This window comes from Scyliorhinus torazame, chromosome 6 (genome assembly GCF_047496885.1).
Source record: "Scyliorhinus torazame isolate Kashiwa2021f chromosome 6, sScyTor2.1, whole genome shotgun sequence".
NCBI lineage: Eukaryota > Metazoa > Chordata > Chondrichthyes > Carcharhiniformes > Scyliorhinidae > Scyliorhinus > Scyliorhinus torazame.
This window is the reverse complement of record NC_092712.1, coordinates 177,008,808-177,021,299: the sequence shown is the minus strand read 5'-3', so window position 1 is coordinate 177,021,299 and position 12,492 is coordinate 177,008,808. Positions and strand designations below refer to the sequence as shown.

Below are 12,492 nucleotides of genomic sequence, written 5' to 3'. Positions count from 1 at the left end.
GCAAAAGTACGCCGCACACAAGAACCGCAGGGACATCGGCCGATTCGGCAGTTTGCTCCCAGTGACCCAGTGTTCGTTCGGAATTTTGCTCATTGTGCCCAGTGGGTCCTTGGTGTAATCTTTCGCCAAACGGGCCCGATATCTAAGATGTGTAGAAATTCAGCCGTTTATGATGAGAGCTTGGAGCTGATAAGTGAAATTGGAGCTAGTATGGTGTAAATTAGAGAACGTGATAATGGGACTTAATGGAGTGATAAAATCTGATGAAGATTGGGGCGGAAAAAAACTGCAGATGTGGGTGAACGAAGGGTTAACCTTCTGCGAGCATGGAAGAAGACAAGGGAAGTTGTTGACCTCAATAAGATTCCGTGCGACGTTTTAACCACCTGGAATACGACTGAGACTAAATCTGAAAAAGAGCTGATTGCAAACTTGCAAAACTGTTTTTTTCTGAATGAGATGAATCAAAATAGGTCTCATTTTTAAAAGAAAAACCAAAAAGGCGGATCACCGTGTGGCTACATTTACACAAATAATTCTTTTTGAAAACATTTGCTTCTGGCTCGTGAGAACTGAGCAATTGTTTCCAACAAACGAGTAACACCCAGGTCCAGAGTTGTCTATGCTAGTGGTAGCACAAAACCTCTTCAATCGTACCCATCACTGTTGTCCAAACCGTGGCGCTGTGCTCTTCAGCAGGAGACCATGCTTTGCAGAAAGTGAGAACAATTTCCAAAAAGACTGAGTTTGAACCTGATAATATTCAAAGACCTACCACACAAGCAAAAATCTAAACGAGCACAAAACCGAGACAAATCAAGTTGGGCAGCACACCCTGAAAGGTAAAGCGTATATATATTTTAAAAGATAGCTTTTAAACCAGCTGCCTAAAACCCCAACAGGCTAATGAAAGTTGTCACGCGCGACCCCTGGGGAGAGAGAATCCGAATTCGATCGCGCGCCCACCTGGCTCGTCGGGGACGCGCGCTCTCTCCCACTTGATCCCCGTGCACGTGCGCGCGCGTGCCGCCTCCTGTCCCCGCCGCGCGCCGAGCCCGGAGCGGCGCGCGGCTACCCCCCCCCCCCCCCCTTGTCCATTGAGCGTTCCGCCTCCAGCTCTTGCTCCTGTGTGTCCACCGGGATCCCAGGACCACTGCAGCGCAATCAGAACGCTGCTGGAGCCGGCCGGCCGCTGCGCTACCATCCCCACAAGAGAAGAAGCACTCACATGCCACACCGCTCAACACCCCTTTCTCCCCCCTGAAGAAGGGGGAAAAAAACTTTGTGCGCGAACTGTCCCGTAGAAAACAAAAATCGATTTTTTTATTGGCAATGGCACGACAGGCACTCACGGCGTGTTACGTTCTCTGGACTCTGCTGCTGTCCCTTCACGGTGTCTCCTGTCAGTTAGGTAAGCGATTTTTAAAGACATTTGTAAAGGTTAGGAAACGATCGTCAACAATTAATATGCTGACATTTAAATTGTTAGGGCGCAATTATTGCTTGATTTGTTTTTGAAGTAAATATGCGGCCATCTATCTTTTGCCACTTTTATTTAAGTTAACCAGACTAGGATAATTGTGCCTTTTCCTTAAAAAAATACGAGAGGGGAAATCGTATTCGCGTAATAAAGTATTTAGGTAATTTCAGCGAGTCTGAGATACACCAAACAGCCAAGTCGCATTGACCCCAGTACAAATCATTCAGTCTTCAAAGTCGTGTTAGTCCCAATGAGGCACGTGCATGTTTTGTTTTCCTGACTATATCGTGTATCTGGAGTATTAACCAGTTGCTGTTTATTTCGGATGGATTTTTGAAGATGCACACATTCTGTAAAGCAGGTCGATTTTAATTAACGAAATTTATGCCTATGAGCGAAGTATTAAATTGAATTCGATACAGGAGAAGGTAACATTAGAAATACATTATTTTAGTATTCGTACGCAAGTTCTTAAACATAATTTTCCCTTTGTAGCGGCAAGGCTTTAAATGATCTTTTTTTCTGATTTGTTCTGTTACTTTCGGTCCCATGTGTTGTATCGATTTTAAAATACTGAATATCAAAACAGCACCTAACATCGAAATTGTATCAAATGATGCCGCCTCACTTTTCAAAGCATGCTGCAGTTTTCCTAAATCTGCAGAAGTTACAGTGTCAGTTTAGAGGGTCAATGCATTCCATGATTAGACAATAGTCCAGTCATGTACAATGTTTTAAAACACATTTTTGATGTAGAGTTACAAACTATTATCAACATGCTGTGTAAATATTATTTCTCTCCATGGTCCAGTGGATCAAGAAGATTTGATAATACAAGCTGCAGGACAAAGACAATGATGTTTCTCCATGTATGGTGTTGCTCACTGATATATGTTTTATTGGCTGCAATATTTTTCTTGACGTGCTCCACGCCATAGTTTTTGTGTTAAGCAGTGATGTACGTTGCAGAGATTTTACTGCTGCAAGGCTTCAGTATGTGCTCTGTCTGCACTGTTTTCTTCTTGGGTATTAAATCAATAGAGACTACCGAAACAGTTCACAGTTGTTGAAAGAGCTAAACTTCTGGTTTGTAAAATTGACAGGTCTTGAGTGGTCAAAAGCAGATCTGTGAGTTTCGGGACTGAACATTTCTAGGGTATTGGTGGTCATTTATCATCACCCCATCTGGTTTATGTGTAAGCATTCCAGTACGAAATGGAATTCCCAAGCATTCACTTACAACTGAAAACAACCCAGGAAAATGTTGTATCATTTTAAAACAGGCCCACATTTGTAGCATTGCTTTCGCCTGATAGACACAGTCCAAGATTAAGATTACCATAAAAAGTAACTTTAAAAACAGCTTTAAATATCACGTGGCAGGAAATAATGCTTATGGTACAAATCGGTGTGATAACTACAAATGAAAGATAGTGCCAATGAAAAAGGCAAAGGCCTTTCTGTGTGCCAGTTATATTGATGATCTATCCTCTACAACTGCAGTAATTTCAGATATCAACACGTATTGGATTGCCTTTCCTAGCCTGAAGGCATTGCTTAAGTCAACATACTTTGAGCACATTGAAGTGTCTCCTGTGCTCCCTTGGGACTAGAATTGCAGGGCAGTATCAGTAGCACATTGGACATTCTCCTGGATCTACTCTAGCAGCTCTGCTGTAATGGAAATTTCTTATGTCTCATTTCATTGTATTCATTTTCTTATGTTCGAATGTTCACTTTCCCTTGTGGCTAGCATTATAATCATGTAGGATTTGTTTTCCTTTCATCCATATTGTACCACATGTAGAAGCTAACCCAAATTATTAAGCTGTATTTCAGCAATCTGTGTTGTACACAGGACTTTGGTAAACGTATGCAACACATCAACCACTGCCTCTGCAGTTGAAAATAGTAACCTTGTAGTGGCTTCTAGAAACAGAGAACTCTATTGTTGCCTCATTAAACAACATCGATGGTGCCTGCTTTACCTGAACAAGAGACAAGGCATTTGAAGAAAGGCCATTTCCCCAAAATCTTCAGCAAATCATTTATTATTAAAGGATTGACAGACCTATTTTTCTGTATTTTTATAAACATAAACGTAGCAGTAAATTAAGCAATATGTTTAGAAAGATATATTAACAAAGTCATTTACAAATAAATTGTACTAGATATTAATTGGTACAATAATTTGCTTGTATTTACTTGGAATGTTTTCCATTTGTATGTTACATACATTTCCATGTTTTTGTCATCAGTTTCATGGAATTAATAATTTCTGCTTTATATGTCAGTCCGTATGTATGACTTTCCAAATCTATTGGCTCCAGTAAGAATAGCCTGTTGTTGTTGCCACATTATATTCTTGTGGGCAGCTAATGGCTAGAAAAGGAAGGTTTGGGGGAATTTCTGTTTTGATTTTTTTCTGTCAATGGATCAATGATAGTATTTTCATGAATGCCATTGTGGCATGGTTAAAAGACATTTATGATGTCCTCTCCGTGTCAGTCAAAAGAAGTGTGAATTTGCTGTGAGATAGACAATACGGAGCCATTTTCATATTTCCAGATAGATTAACACATGAAAAAGACTCAGGAAAACCTTTTGTTCTATATTTGTTCCTTTTGAAATAGAGTAAATTTATACTTTAAATCAGTATGGTTTAATGCAGTGAATCTGAATTTACATATTCAGAACTCGGTTATACTGAATTAGTTTGCATCTCGGAAGGAACAGTGTGCAAGATCATTGGGGGAAAATGACTCAACTAAAACTTAGCTCTGTCTGGATTGATGGGCCTTGGCTCAAAAACATTTAAATAGGGCAGTGAGGCAGATCAGGACTGAGGTATTAAGCACATAAATATTAATGTATATGTGCAGGACAGGCTGGGTGGAGGAAGTTGAGATTAACATCATTCAATGATTTCTAAAAATATTAACATATTCTTCTGCTTATTATGTTTGATCAAAGTCCAAAAAGATAGAACACAGTCCTGTTAGTAATGGGAAACCATCTTGTGCCCTTCAAGACAGATAGATATTGTGAAAAACTGCTCTTTTATAGACTTCACAGCAGTTTAACAATTCCTGTGTTGAAGATTTCCTAGAGGGCGGGAGGAGGAAATGTAGTGTCACAGCCTGAAGCAAATGGGAATTTCAACACATAAAAACATGGAAAACAATGGACTGAATTTCCATCTGGGTGCAGAGGTGCTTTTTAGTGTGTGAATGGCCATACATTGAAATTTCATTTGGAGGAAATTCGACTTTTCTCCACATTTGCAACTCCACACCATTTCTTTCTTGTCTTTTTGTGGGTTGGGAATGTATAGCGCGCAAAAATACACATCGGCCCTTCCCACTGAGATTGGGTTTCTCCATTTTGAATGGGGACACAAATCAGATTTCTTCCCACACACCACTTTTGTCTAGCAATGTGGGATTTTCGAAGCCCATAAAAAGCATGCCAGATTTGAGCGTTCATGAAGAAAGTGGAAAGCCTGCTAAGGAGTTGGATCATTTTGAAAGGTAAGTGTAGAATGTTTGATACTTTCAAATGTCACTATTAGGTCCTGTTCATAATATAGATGTGTTTTAATGCAGCGATTCATAGGGATTTGTCCTGCAAGATTGATTTGGTCCTGACATAGGAACATAGGGCTTAAAAATCTGTCTAACTCTGGTGTGAGTAAATTCAATGACCTAGCCTCCACTGCTTTCTGGAGAAGAGAATTCCACATACGAATGACCCTCTGAGCGCAAAATATTCTCCTTATCTCAATGTTAAATGAGAGATCTCTTATTCTAAAACGGTGTCTCTCTGTTTCAGTCTTCCCCATAAGTAGGAACAGCCTTCTGGTATCTAACCTGTCACGTCTCCTCAGAATCCTGAATTGTTTTAGTCAGACCAGCATTGTGTAATTATTCACATGCAGTACAGTACTTTTTCTGATGGCGCTTTTGAGGTTGGAGAGAAAGGTGTGTGCCTGCTCCCCCCCCCCCCCCCCCAATTGATTGCCGTACACTCTGCTTTGAAATCAAAATGGACATCTCTCCTGTCAGTGGAGCTGGAAGCTTTTGTTATGGCAGTTGTCTCATTATGAATGCTTGGCTGGGTTTCAGAAGTTCCGACATAGCAATGGTCTTATTGAACCAAGAACTATTGAAACATTTACCAACATACAATAACAATTTCATATGTTTTTTTGTTTATAAATCTAATAGGCATTTGAAGGATTACAACTTTTATCCCCCTCTCGGGGTTTTCAGTCTGGTATCAACAATAGCGAGATTGTATTCTGGGTTTTCTTAGATTGTTAGAGATTTAATGGGTTTTCAATGATTTTAAAGTAATTCCCACTGTTATTGCATGTTTCCTGAGAACTGTATATGGTGCACACTGGGTGAGTGACTAAGGAAGATACGATGGCACTGAGGAACGTGAGATGGCATGGGGACATGACTAGGTAAGGGATGAAGAGATGAGGTTTAGGGAACCTTTAAGCAATGTTGGGAGCTGGTCTGCTGTACTGAAGAATTGTCTCCTATGCACTGACACTCATCACACACTCCATTGTGGCTCACAAAATCCATTGTGAACCTAATCACTGTATAAAAAGACAAAAATCCCTTGTAAAATCACACATGGTTCTGGTATGAGGTTTATGAGACGCGAGCATGGGCTAATTGGGTTTTCCCAGGTGAAAGTTTGACCCACTTGACCACCCATGCAAATGTGAACCTTCCTATGCTCAGTATTAACTGTCTATATTTTTCTTTATATTTCTTCTGAACATTTGGGTAATATTTGTAAGTTTGCATTTATTACCCATTCAATGATAAAATCATTGCAACCTTCTCTCCCTCTTGCTAATCTTTACCAGACTTGTGTCTTTTATGAGACCATTAACGTGCTTTATTGACCTCCGATTGACTCAGCTGCTCATCACATAACCATCTTTCCGTTACCCAGTGATTGCCAACATTGAATCACCCTCCTCAGTCAGTGTTTCTCTCCCTTCCCCTCCCACCCATCTTCGAGATGGTGCTACCATCTCATCCTTAAAAAGCTTAGTTTCAGCCCCTTCATCTCCCCCTCAGCTTCACTGATAAACATCTGTGTTGTCATCTCTAAATTTGTATTCAAGGTTGAAATGCTGACTAGATTAACTTTATAATTTGAAAGGCAAGAAATGAAAAATGAAATGAAAATCGCTTATTGTCACAAGTAAGCTTCAAATAAAGTTACTGTGAAAAGCCCCTAGTCGCCACATTCTGGCTCCTGTTCGGGGAGGCTGGGACGGGAATTGAACCATGCTGCTGGCCTGCCTTGGTCTGCTTTAAAAGCCAGCGATTTAGCCCTGTGTGGTCTGTAATAAGGTCTAGGGAGCACAGTGGTTAGTACTGTTGCTTCACAGCTCCAGGGCCCCAAGTTTGGTTCCTGGCTTGGGTCACTGTCTGTGTGGAATCTTGAGTGTTCTCCCTGTGTCTGTGTGAGTTTCTTCAAGGCGGTCCGGTTTCCTCCCACAAGTTCCGACAAATGTGCTGTTAGGTAAATTTGGTCATTCTGAATTCTCCCGCTGTGTACCCGAACAGGTGCCGGAGTGTGGTGACTAGGGATTTTCACAGTAACTTCATTGCAGTGTTAATGTAAGCCTACCTGTGTCAATAAAGATTATTATTAGAGGTGAGTCTCCTGGACAAGATAAGCTTGGAGAGAGCTGAGGGTGGCAGTGGAGGAGTTGGGAGAGAAACTACGTAATGACGAGTGACCAGAGCCATGGCAGTGGGGAACTGGAGAGAAAATTTGACCTGGTGGCCGAGGTGAAGAGAGGGAAGCAGCAGAGGTAGCTGACCTGATGGTCTCAATCTTTGTAATAAAGACGTTCATGTGCTCCTCACACATGTTACTGGTGGTGAAAAGATTCTAACAAGATGGATTGTAGTAAAGAAAAGCCAGAATTTGTTTTCATTCTAAGATGATCCTAGGTTAATAAGCAGTTTTAGCAGATGGAAGTAGGACCCGAAAGTACTTTATTTGGTTCAGCTAGATCTGGCAGTTAATGGCTTGACCAGTTGCCTGCCATATCCATTCAAGTCTGCATCTCTTGGACTTTAAAAAAAAACCCTGAAGATCAGGGCTGTAAATGGGATAGTGGCCAGAGTGAGAGAGAGTAATGGTTTTAGTGGGAACTATAAAGAGGTGCAGGTGAGGGTTCTATTGAGCAAATTAGTCACTGTAGGAATGTCGTGAACAACAGAGAGCCAACGTCTAGACAGTTATGCAGTGATATGTGAATTGGGGATCATTTTTTTCCAAAGGCAGACACAGAGGTAGTAGGATTTGGATGTGGGTGGAGAGTGATACTAGAAATTAACCAGAGTTGGCCTTATCTATGAATGATATGATGGGAGTAGCATTAAATACTCACATTTGCCTTGGCCACAATAAAGCAAGTAGTCATTTGAATAATGAAACTCTACAGTGGAGTATGCTATCAGCAATTCCATTCAACTTCTAATTACCCATCTCGAGAACAAATAATAAAGTAACCGTTCACAGTTATGAGAAATGCCATCTTCAGGAATTTACTTCTTTTGTATTTTGCAAACATGGTTCAGTTGCCTAAGAAGATGGTTTTCAATACCAAAAATACTGACCACATCTTTCTGTAGCATGTTCTATATTTCTCCAAGGGAAAGAATATATGACAATTTGGAAGAAATAAAACTATTTTTAAAAAGTTAGAGAAAGTTGGGCGCAAGACCAGAAGATTTCAAATGCAAATCTAGTTTGTGTTGTGCCAGTATATTTCAAATAGGCAACAGATGGAGTGTTAGACTTGGACTCAGTACTTGTGAGCTAGATTAGTTAATAAATCAGGTAGAGCAACCACTCCTAGTGCTGTCAAAGGGAGATCATTTTGAATATGGCTTAAAAAGAGACAAGCAGTCAAAGGTTTTTGTCTTACTTTGAGCAGGACAGAAACAAGAATATCAAATTTTAAAGGGAACAGTTTATATTGCACGAGCAAAGGGTGCTGATTAGTTGGCGAGTGGACTGTAACTCATTGATGCATTGCCTTGCAGAATGCAACCAGGAACAATGATCTCCCCCTAAACGTTTGTTTAAATTCAAAAAGCAAGGCGACTATGATTGGTCAAGACATTCCATGGGGAATGCACCAGTGAACAAGCTTTTGTTTCATTGAAAAAGTTGCAATGCCTGTGGATAGGCTCTTTTAGTTTGCAGACAACAAAACCCTGCTTATGAATATATGTATCTTCTAGAAAGCATACAAGAGCCACATTGTGAGCTTGACTGTTAATCTTAAATTGTTGTTAGTGTAATTCTTAGCACACACGGATAGAAACCTAGAAAATAGAAGCAGGAAGAGGCCATTTGGCCCTTTGAGCCTGCTCCGTCATTCATTATGATCATGGCTGATCATCAAGTTCAATATCCGATCCCGCCTCCCCTCCCCCGATATCCCTTGATCCCTTTAGTCCCAAGAGCTATATATGTAATTCCTTCTTGAAATGACGCCCTGTTTTGGCCTGAACTACTTTCTGTGGTAGCAAATTCCACAGATTCATCACTCTCTCATAGAATTTTTTTTTTTTACAGTGCAGAAGGAGGCCATTCAGCCCATCGAGTCTGCACCGGCTCTTGGAAAGAGCACCCTACCCAAGGTCAACACCGCCACCCTATCCCCATAACCCAGTAACCCCACCCAACACTAAGGGCAATTTTGGACACTAAGGGCAATTTATCATGGCCAATCCACCTAACCCGCACATCTTTGGACTGTGGAAGGAAACCGGAGCACCCGGAGGAAACCCACGCACACACAGGGAGGATGTGCAGACTCCGCACAGACAGTGACCCAAGCCAGAATCGAACCTGGGACCCTGGAGCTGTGAAGCAATTGTGCTATCCACAAGGCTACCGTGCTGGGTGAAGAAATTTCTCCTCACCTCAGTCCTAAAAGGTTTATCCCGTATCCTCAAATATGACCCCTGGTTCTGGATTCCCCACCATCGGGAACATTCTTTCTGAATCAACTGTGTTCAATCCTATTAGAATTTTATAGGTTTCTACGAGGTCCGCTCGCACTCTTCTAAACTCCAATTAATATAATCCTGACCGACTTAGTCTCTCTTCATAGGACAGTCGCGCCATCCCAGGAATGAGCCTGGTAAACATTTACAGTGCAGAAGGAGATCATTTGGCCCATCGAGTCTGCAGCGACCATTGGACTATTTAAGCTCACGCCTCCACCCTATCCTCACAACCCGGTCATCTCACCTAACCTTTTGGACACTAAGGGGCAATTTAGCATGGCCAATCCACCTAACATGCACAACTTTGGATCTCCATTTATTTTTCTGTATGTCTTTATCATTTAGGAACCTTGGGCGGGATTCTCCGACCTACCGCCGGGTCGGAGAATCGCCGGGGGTTGGCGTGAATCCTGCCCCCGCCGGTTGCCGAATTCTCCGGCACCGGATATTCGGCGGGGGTGGGAATCGCGCTGCGCCGATTGGCGGACCCCCCCCCCCCCCCCCCCCCCCCCCCCAGCGATTCTCCGTCCCGCAATGGGCCGAAGTCCCGCTGCTGGAATGCCTGTCCTGCCGGCGAGAATCAAACCACCTCTCTTACCGGCGGGATAAGGCGGCGCGGGCGGGCTCCGGGGTCCTGGGGGGGGGGGGGCGCGGGGCGATCTGGCCCCGGGGGGGGCCCCCACGGTGGCCTGGCCCGCAATCGGGGCCCACCGATCCACGGGCGGGCCTGTGCCGTGGGGGCACTCTTTTCCTTCCGCCTTCGCCATGGTCTCCACTATGGCGGAGGTGGAAGAGACCCCCTCCACTGCGCATGCACGGGGATGCCGTGAGCGGCCGCTGACGCTCCCGCGCATGTGCCGCACGGCAAAGTCATTTCCGCGCCAGCTGCCGGGGCACCAAAGGCCTTTCCCGCCAGCTGGCGGGGCGGAAATCAGTCCGGCGCGGGCCTAACCCCTCAAGGTGAGGGCTCGGCCCCTCAAGATGCAGAGAATTCCGCATCCTTGGGGCAGCGCGATGCCGGACTGATTCGCGCCGTTTTTGGCGCCGGTCGGCGGACATTGCGCCGATTGCGGAGAATCCCGCCCCTTGTTCTCATTGATTTCAATTTAATTAAAAATTGCATGGAGTTTACGTGACATTAACCCTTGAAGAAGTTTATCATTCAATGATTGCTTTCTATGCTGTGACCAGGTCTAATCTTTGTAAAAGTACTGTTGATTTAAGTAACAGTAAGCCTTGATCTTAATCAAAGTCATTAGGACTGGAATGTGCAAGTTTTCTTTGTGAGCTGTTAGGTGAATATAATGTAACTTACAGACCACATAGAAAGTTTTAAAATCAATAGTTCCATTAATTTGTATAGATCTCCAGCTGCTGACACTAATAGATCTCGGTGCTCTGATTTTTCTAATGCACCAGTAGGGCAACTGTGCTAAAAACTAGACTTTCAGATCCAAGAAATTAAAACTGAGCGAAGAAATGTAATAATTAGATAGAACAAACTAAATAAAAATAAATAGAACTAAAGTATCTCAGCTTGTGGGCCAGGTTTATAACAATATTTATAACATTTACGGACTACATATGTTCCCATTGCATGTACCTTCACCCTGGCATTAGAGTACAAGTAATTATAAAGCGGCACGGTGGGCCAGTGGTTAGCACTGCTGTCTCACAGCGCCAGGGACCCGGGTTCGATTCTGACCCCGGGTGACTGTGTGCAGTTTGCACATTTTTCCCGTGTCTGTGTGGGTTTCTTCCGGGTGCTCCGGGTTCGTCCCACATTCCAAATAAGTGCGGGTTAGGTGGTAGATTGGCCATGATCAATTGCCTCTGTGTGTCCAAATGTGGAGTTACAGGGATAGGGCGGAAGAGTTGGCCTAGGGTACAGTTTTGGAGGGTAGGTGCAGACTCGATGGTGTAGCCACCTAAATTGGCCAACTCCCGATTTAAAATGGCGAACGGCAAAGGCTGATGGGAAAGTCAGCCAACACAGACAGAAACCAGCATGTGCAGGTTTGCTGTGTATTTGACTCTGCAAAAGGCCAGACAACATCGATACCAGCGACCGTCAGCATAACAATGTAGCAGCCATCTACATACTGATGAGCAATCCCCGGGAACAATAAGTAACATTTGGGGGACACAAAGCAAAGCCAGACTCCCTGGCGCCAGCAGGAGCCAACACAAAGGAGGTGAACGAACACCTCAAGACCGCTCATCGATCAGGGAACCGCTCCAGTATTGGAGAAATCGAACCAAGCGATTGGAACGAAGTCCAATCACCTAGGACCAGGCACAGGGTCCGCCCCGAAAGGCGGGAAGCCCCTGGGGACTATAAGAGTTAAGCCCCAAGTTCAACTCTCTCTCTTCGTCCTGCCCGGGTCACCCAGCAACACGAACCAACATTGACTGTGACCGGTGCAGTGACCACTGAAAGAAGTAAGTCTTAATTCTGCGCTCGCTACAAGATAGGCGCTCCTAGCTACCAATCCGTACCAACTTCGAATCCCGCAGACTCAGAACGCGAACGAAAGGCCATTTGTTCCCCTGACCTGGTGGGCCAGTCCGAAGTTAAGTGTAGGCCTGTTAGTTGTAGAAATAGCTTAGACGTAAAATTTGTGCATGAGTAGCGATTACTGTGTATAATAAATGTGCTTTGATTTGAATCTTACTAATCGGTGTGTTGAGTTATTGATCATTACTCGGACTTGAACCTCGTGGCGGTATCATAAAGATACCTGGCGACTCGAGAGCAAAGGTAATAAAACAGAGCAATTGAACCAACCGGAAAGTTAGCAACAATGGGCTGAATGGCCTCCTCCACTGTAGGAATTCTATGCAAGCTATCTCACTTAATCAAAATAACAAATATTTTGTTTTGCAGAGAAAGAAAACTAAATGTATTCACTTGACATGAGTTGAGATGGAAGATCAGCTGTGATT

General features: G+C 43.4%; 1 protein-coding gene across 5 annotated transcripts in view; it reads left to right on the top strand.

Moving 5' to 3' along the window:
* The first annotated feature begins 1,117 nt into the window (after positions 1 to 1,117).
* The window catches only part of vwde (von Willebrand factor D and EGF domains), a 456,813-nt gene continuing 445,438 nt past the window's right edge, over positions 1,118 to 12,492 (top strand). For all 5 annotated transcript variants that reach the window (XM_072509130.1, XM_072509129.1, XM_072509127.1 and 2 more), the window contains exon 1: positions 1,118 to 1,411. In XM_072509130.1, the coding sequence (XP_072365231.1) occupies positions 1,333 to 1,411 (79 nt within the window). In that variant the 5' untranslated portion in view covers positions 1,118 to 1,332. The remainder of the gene's footprint in view (positions 1,412 to 12,492) is intronic.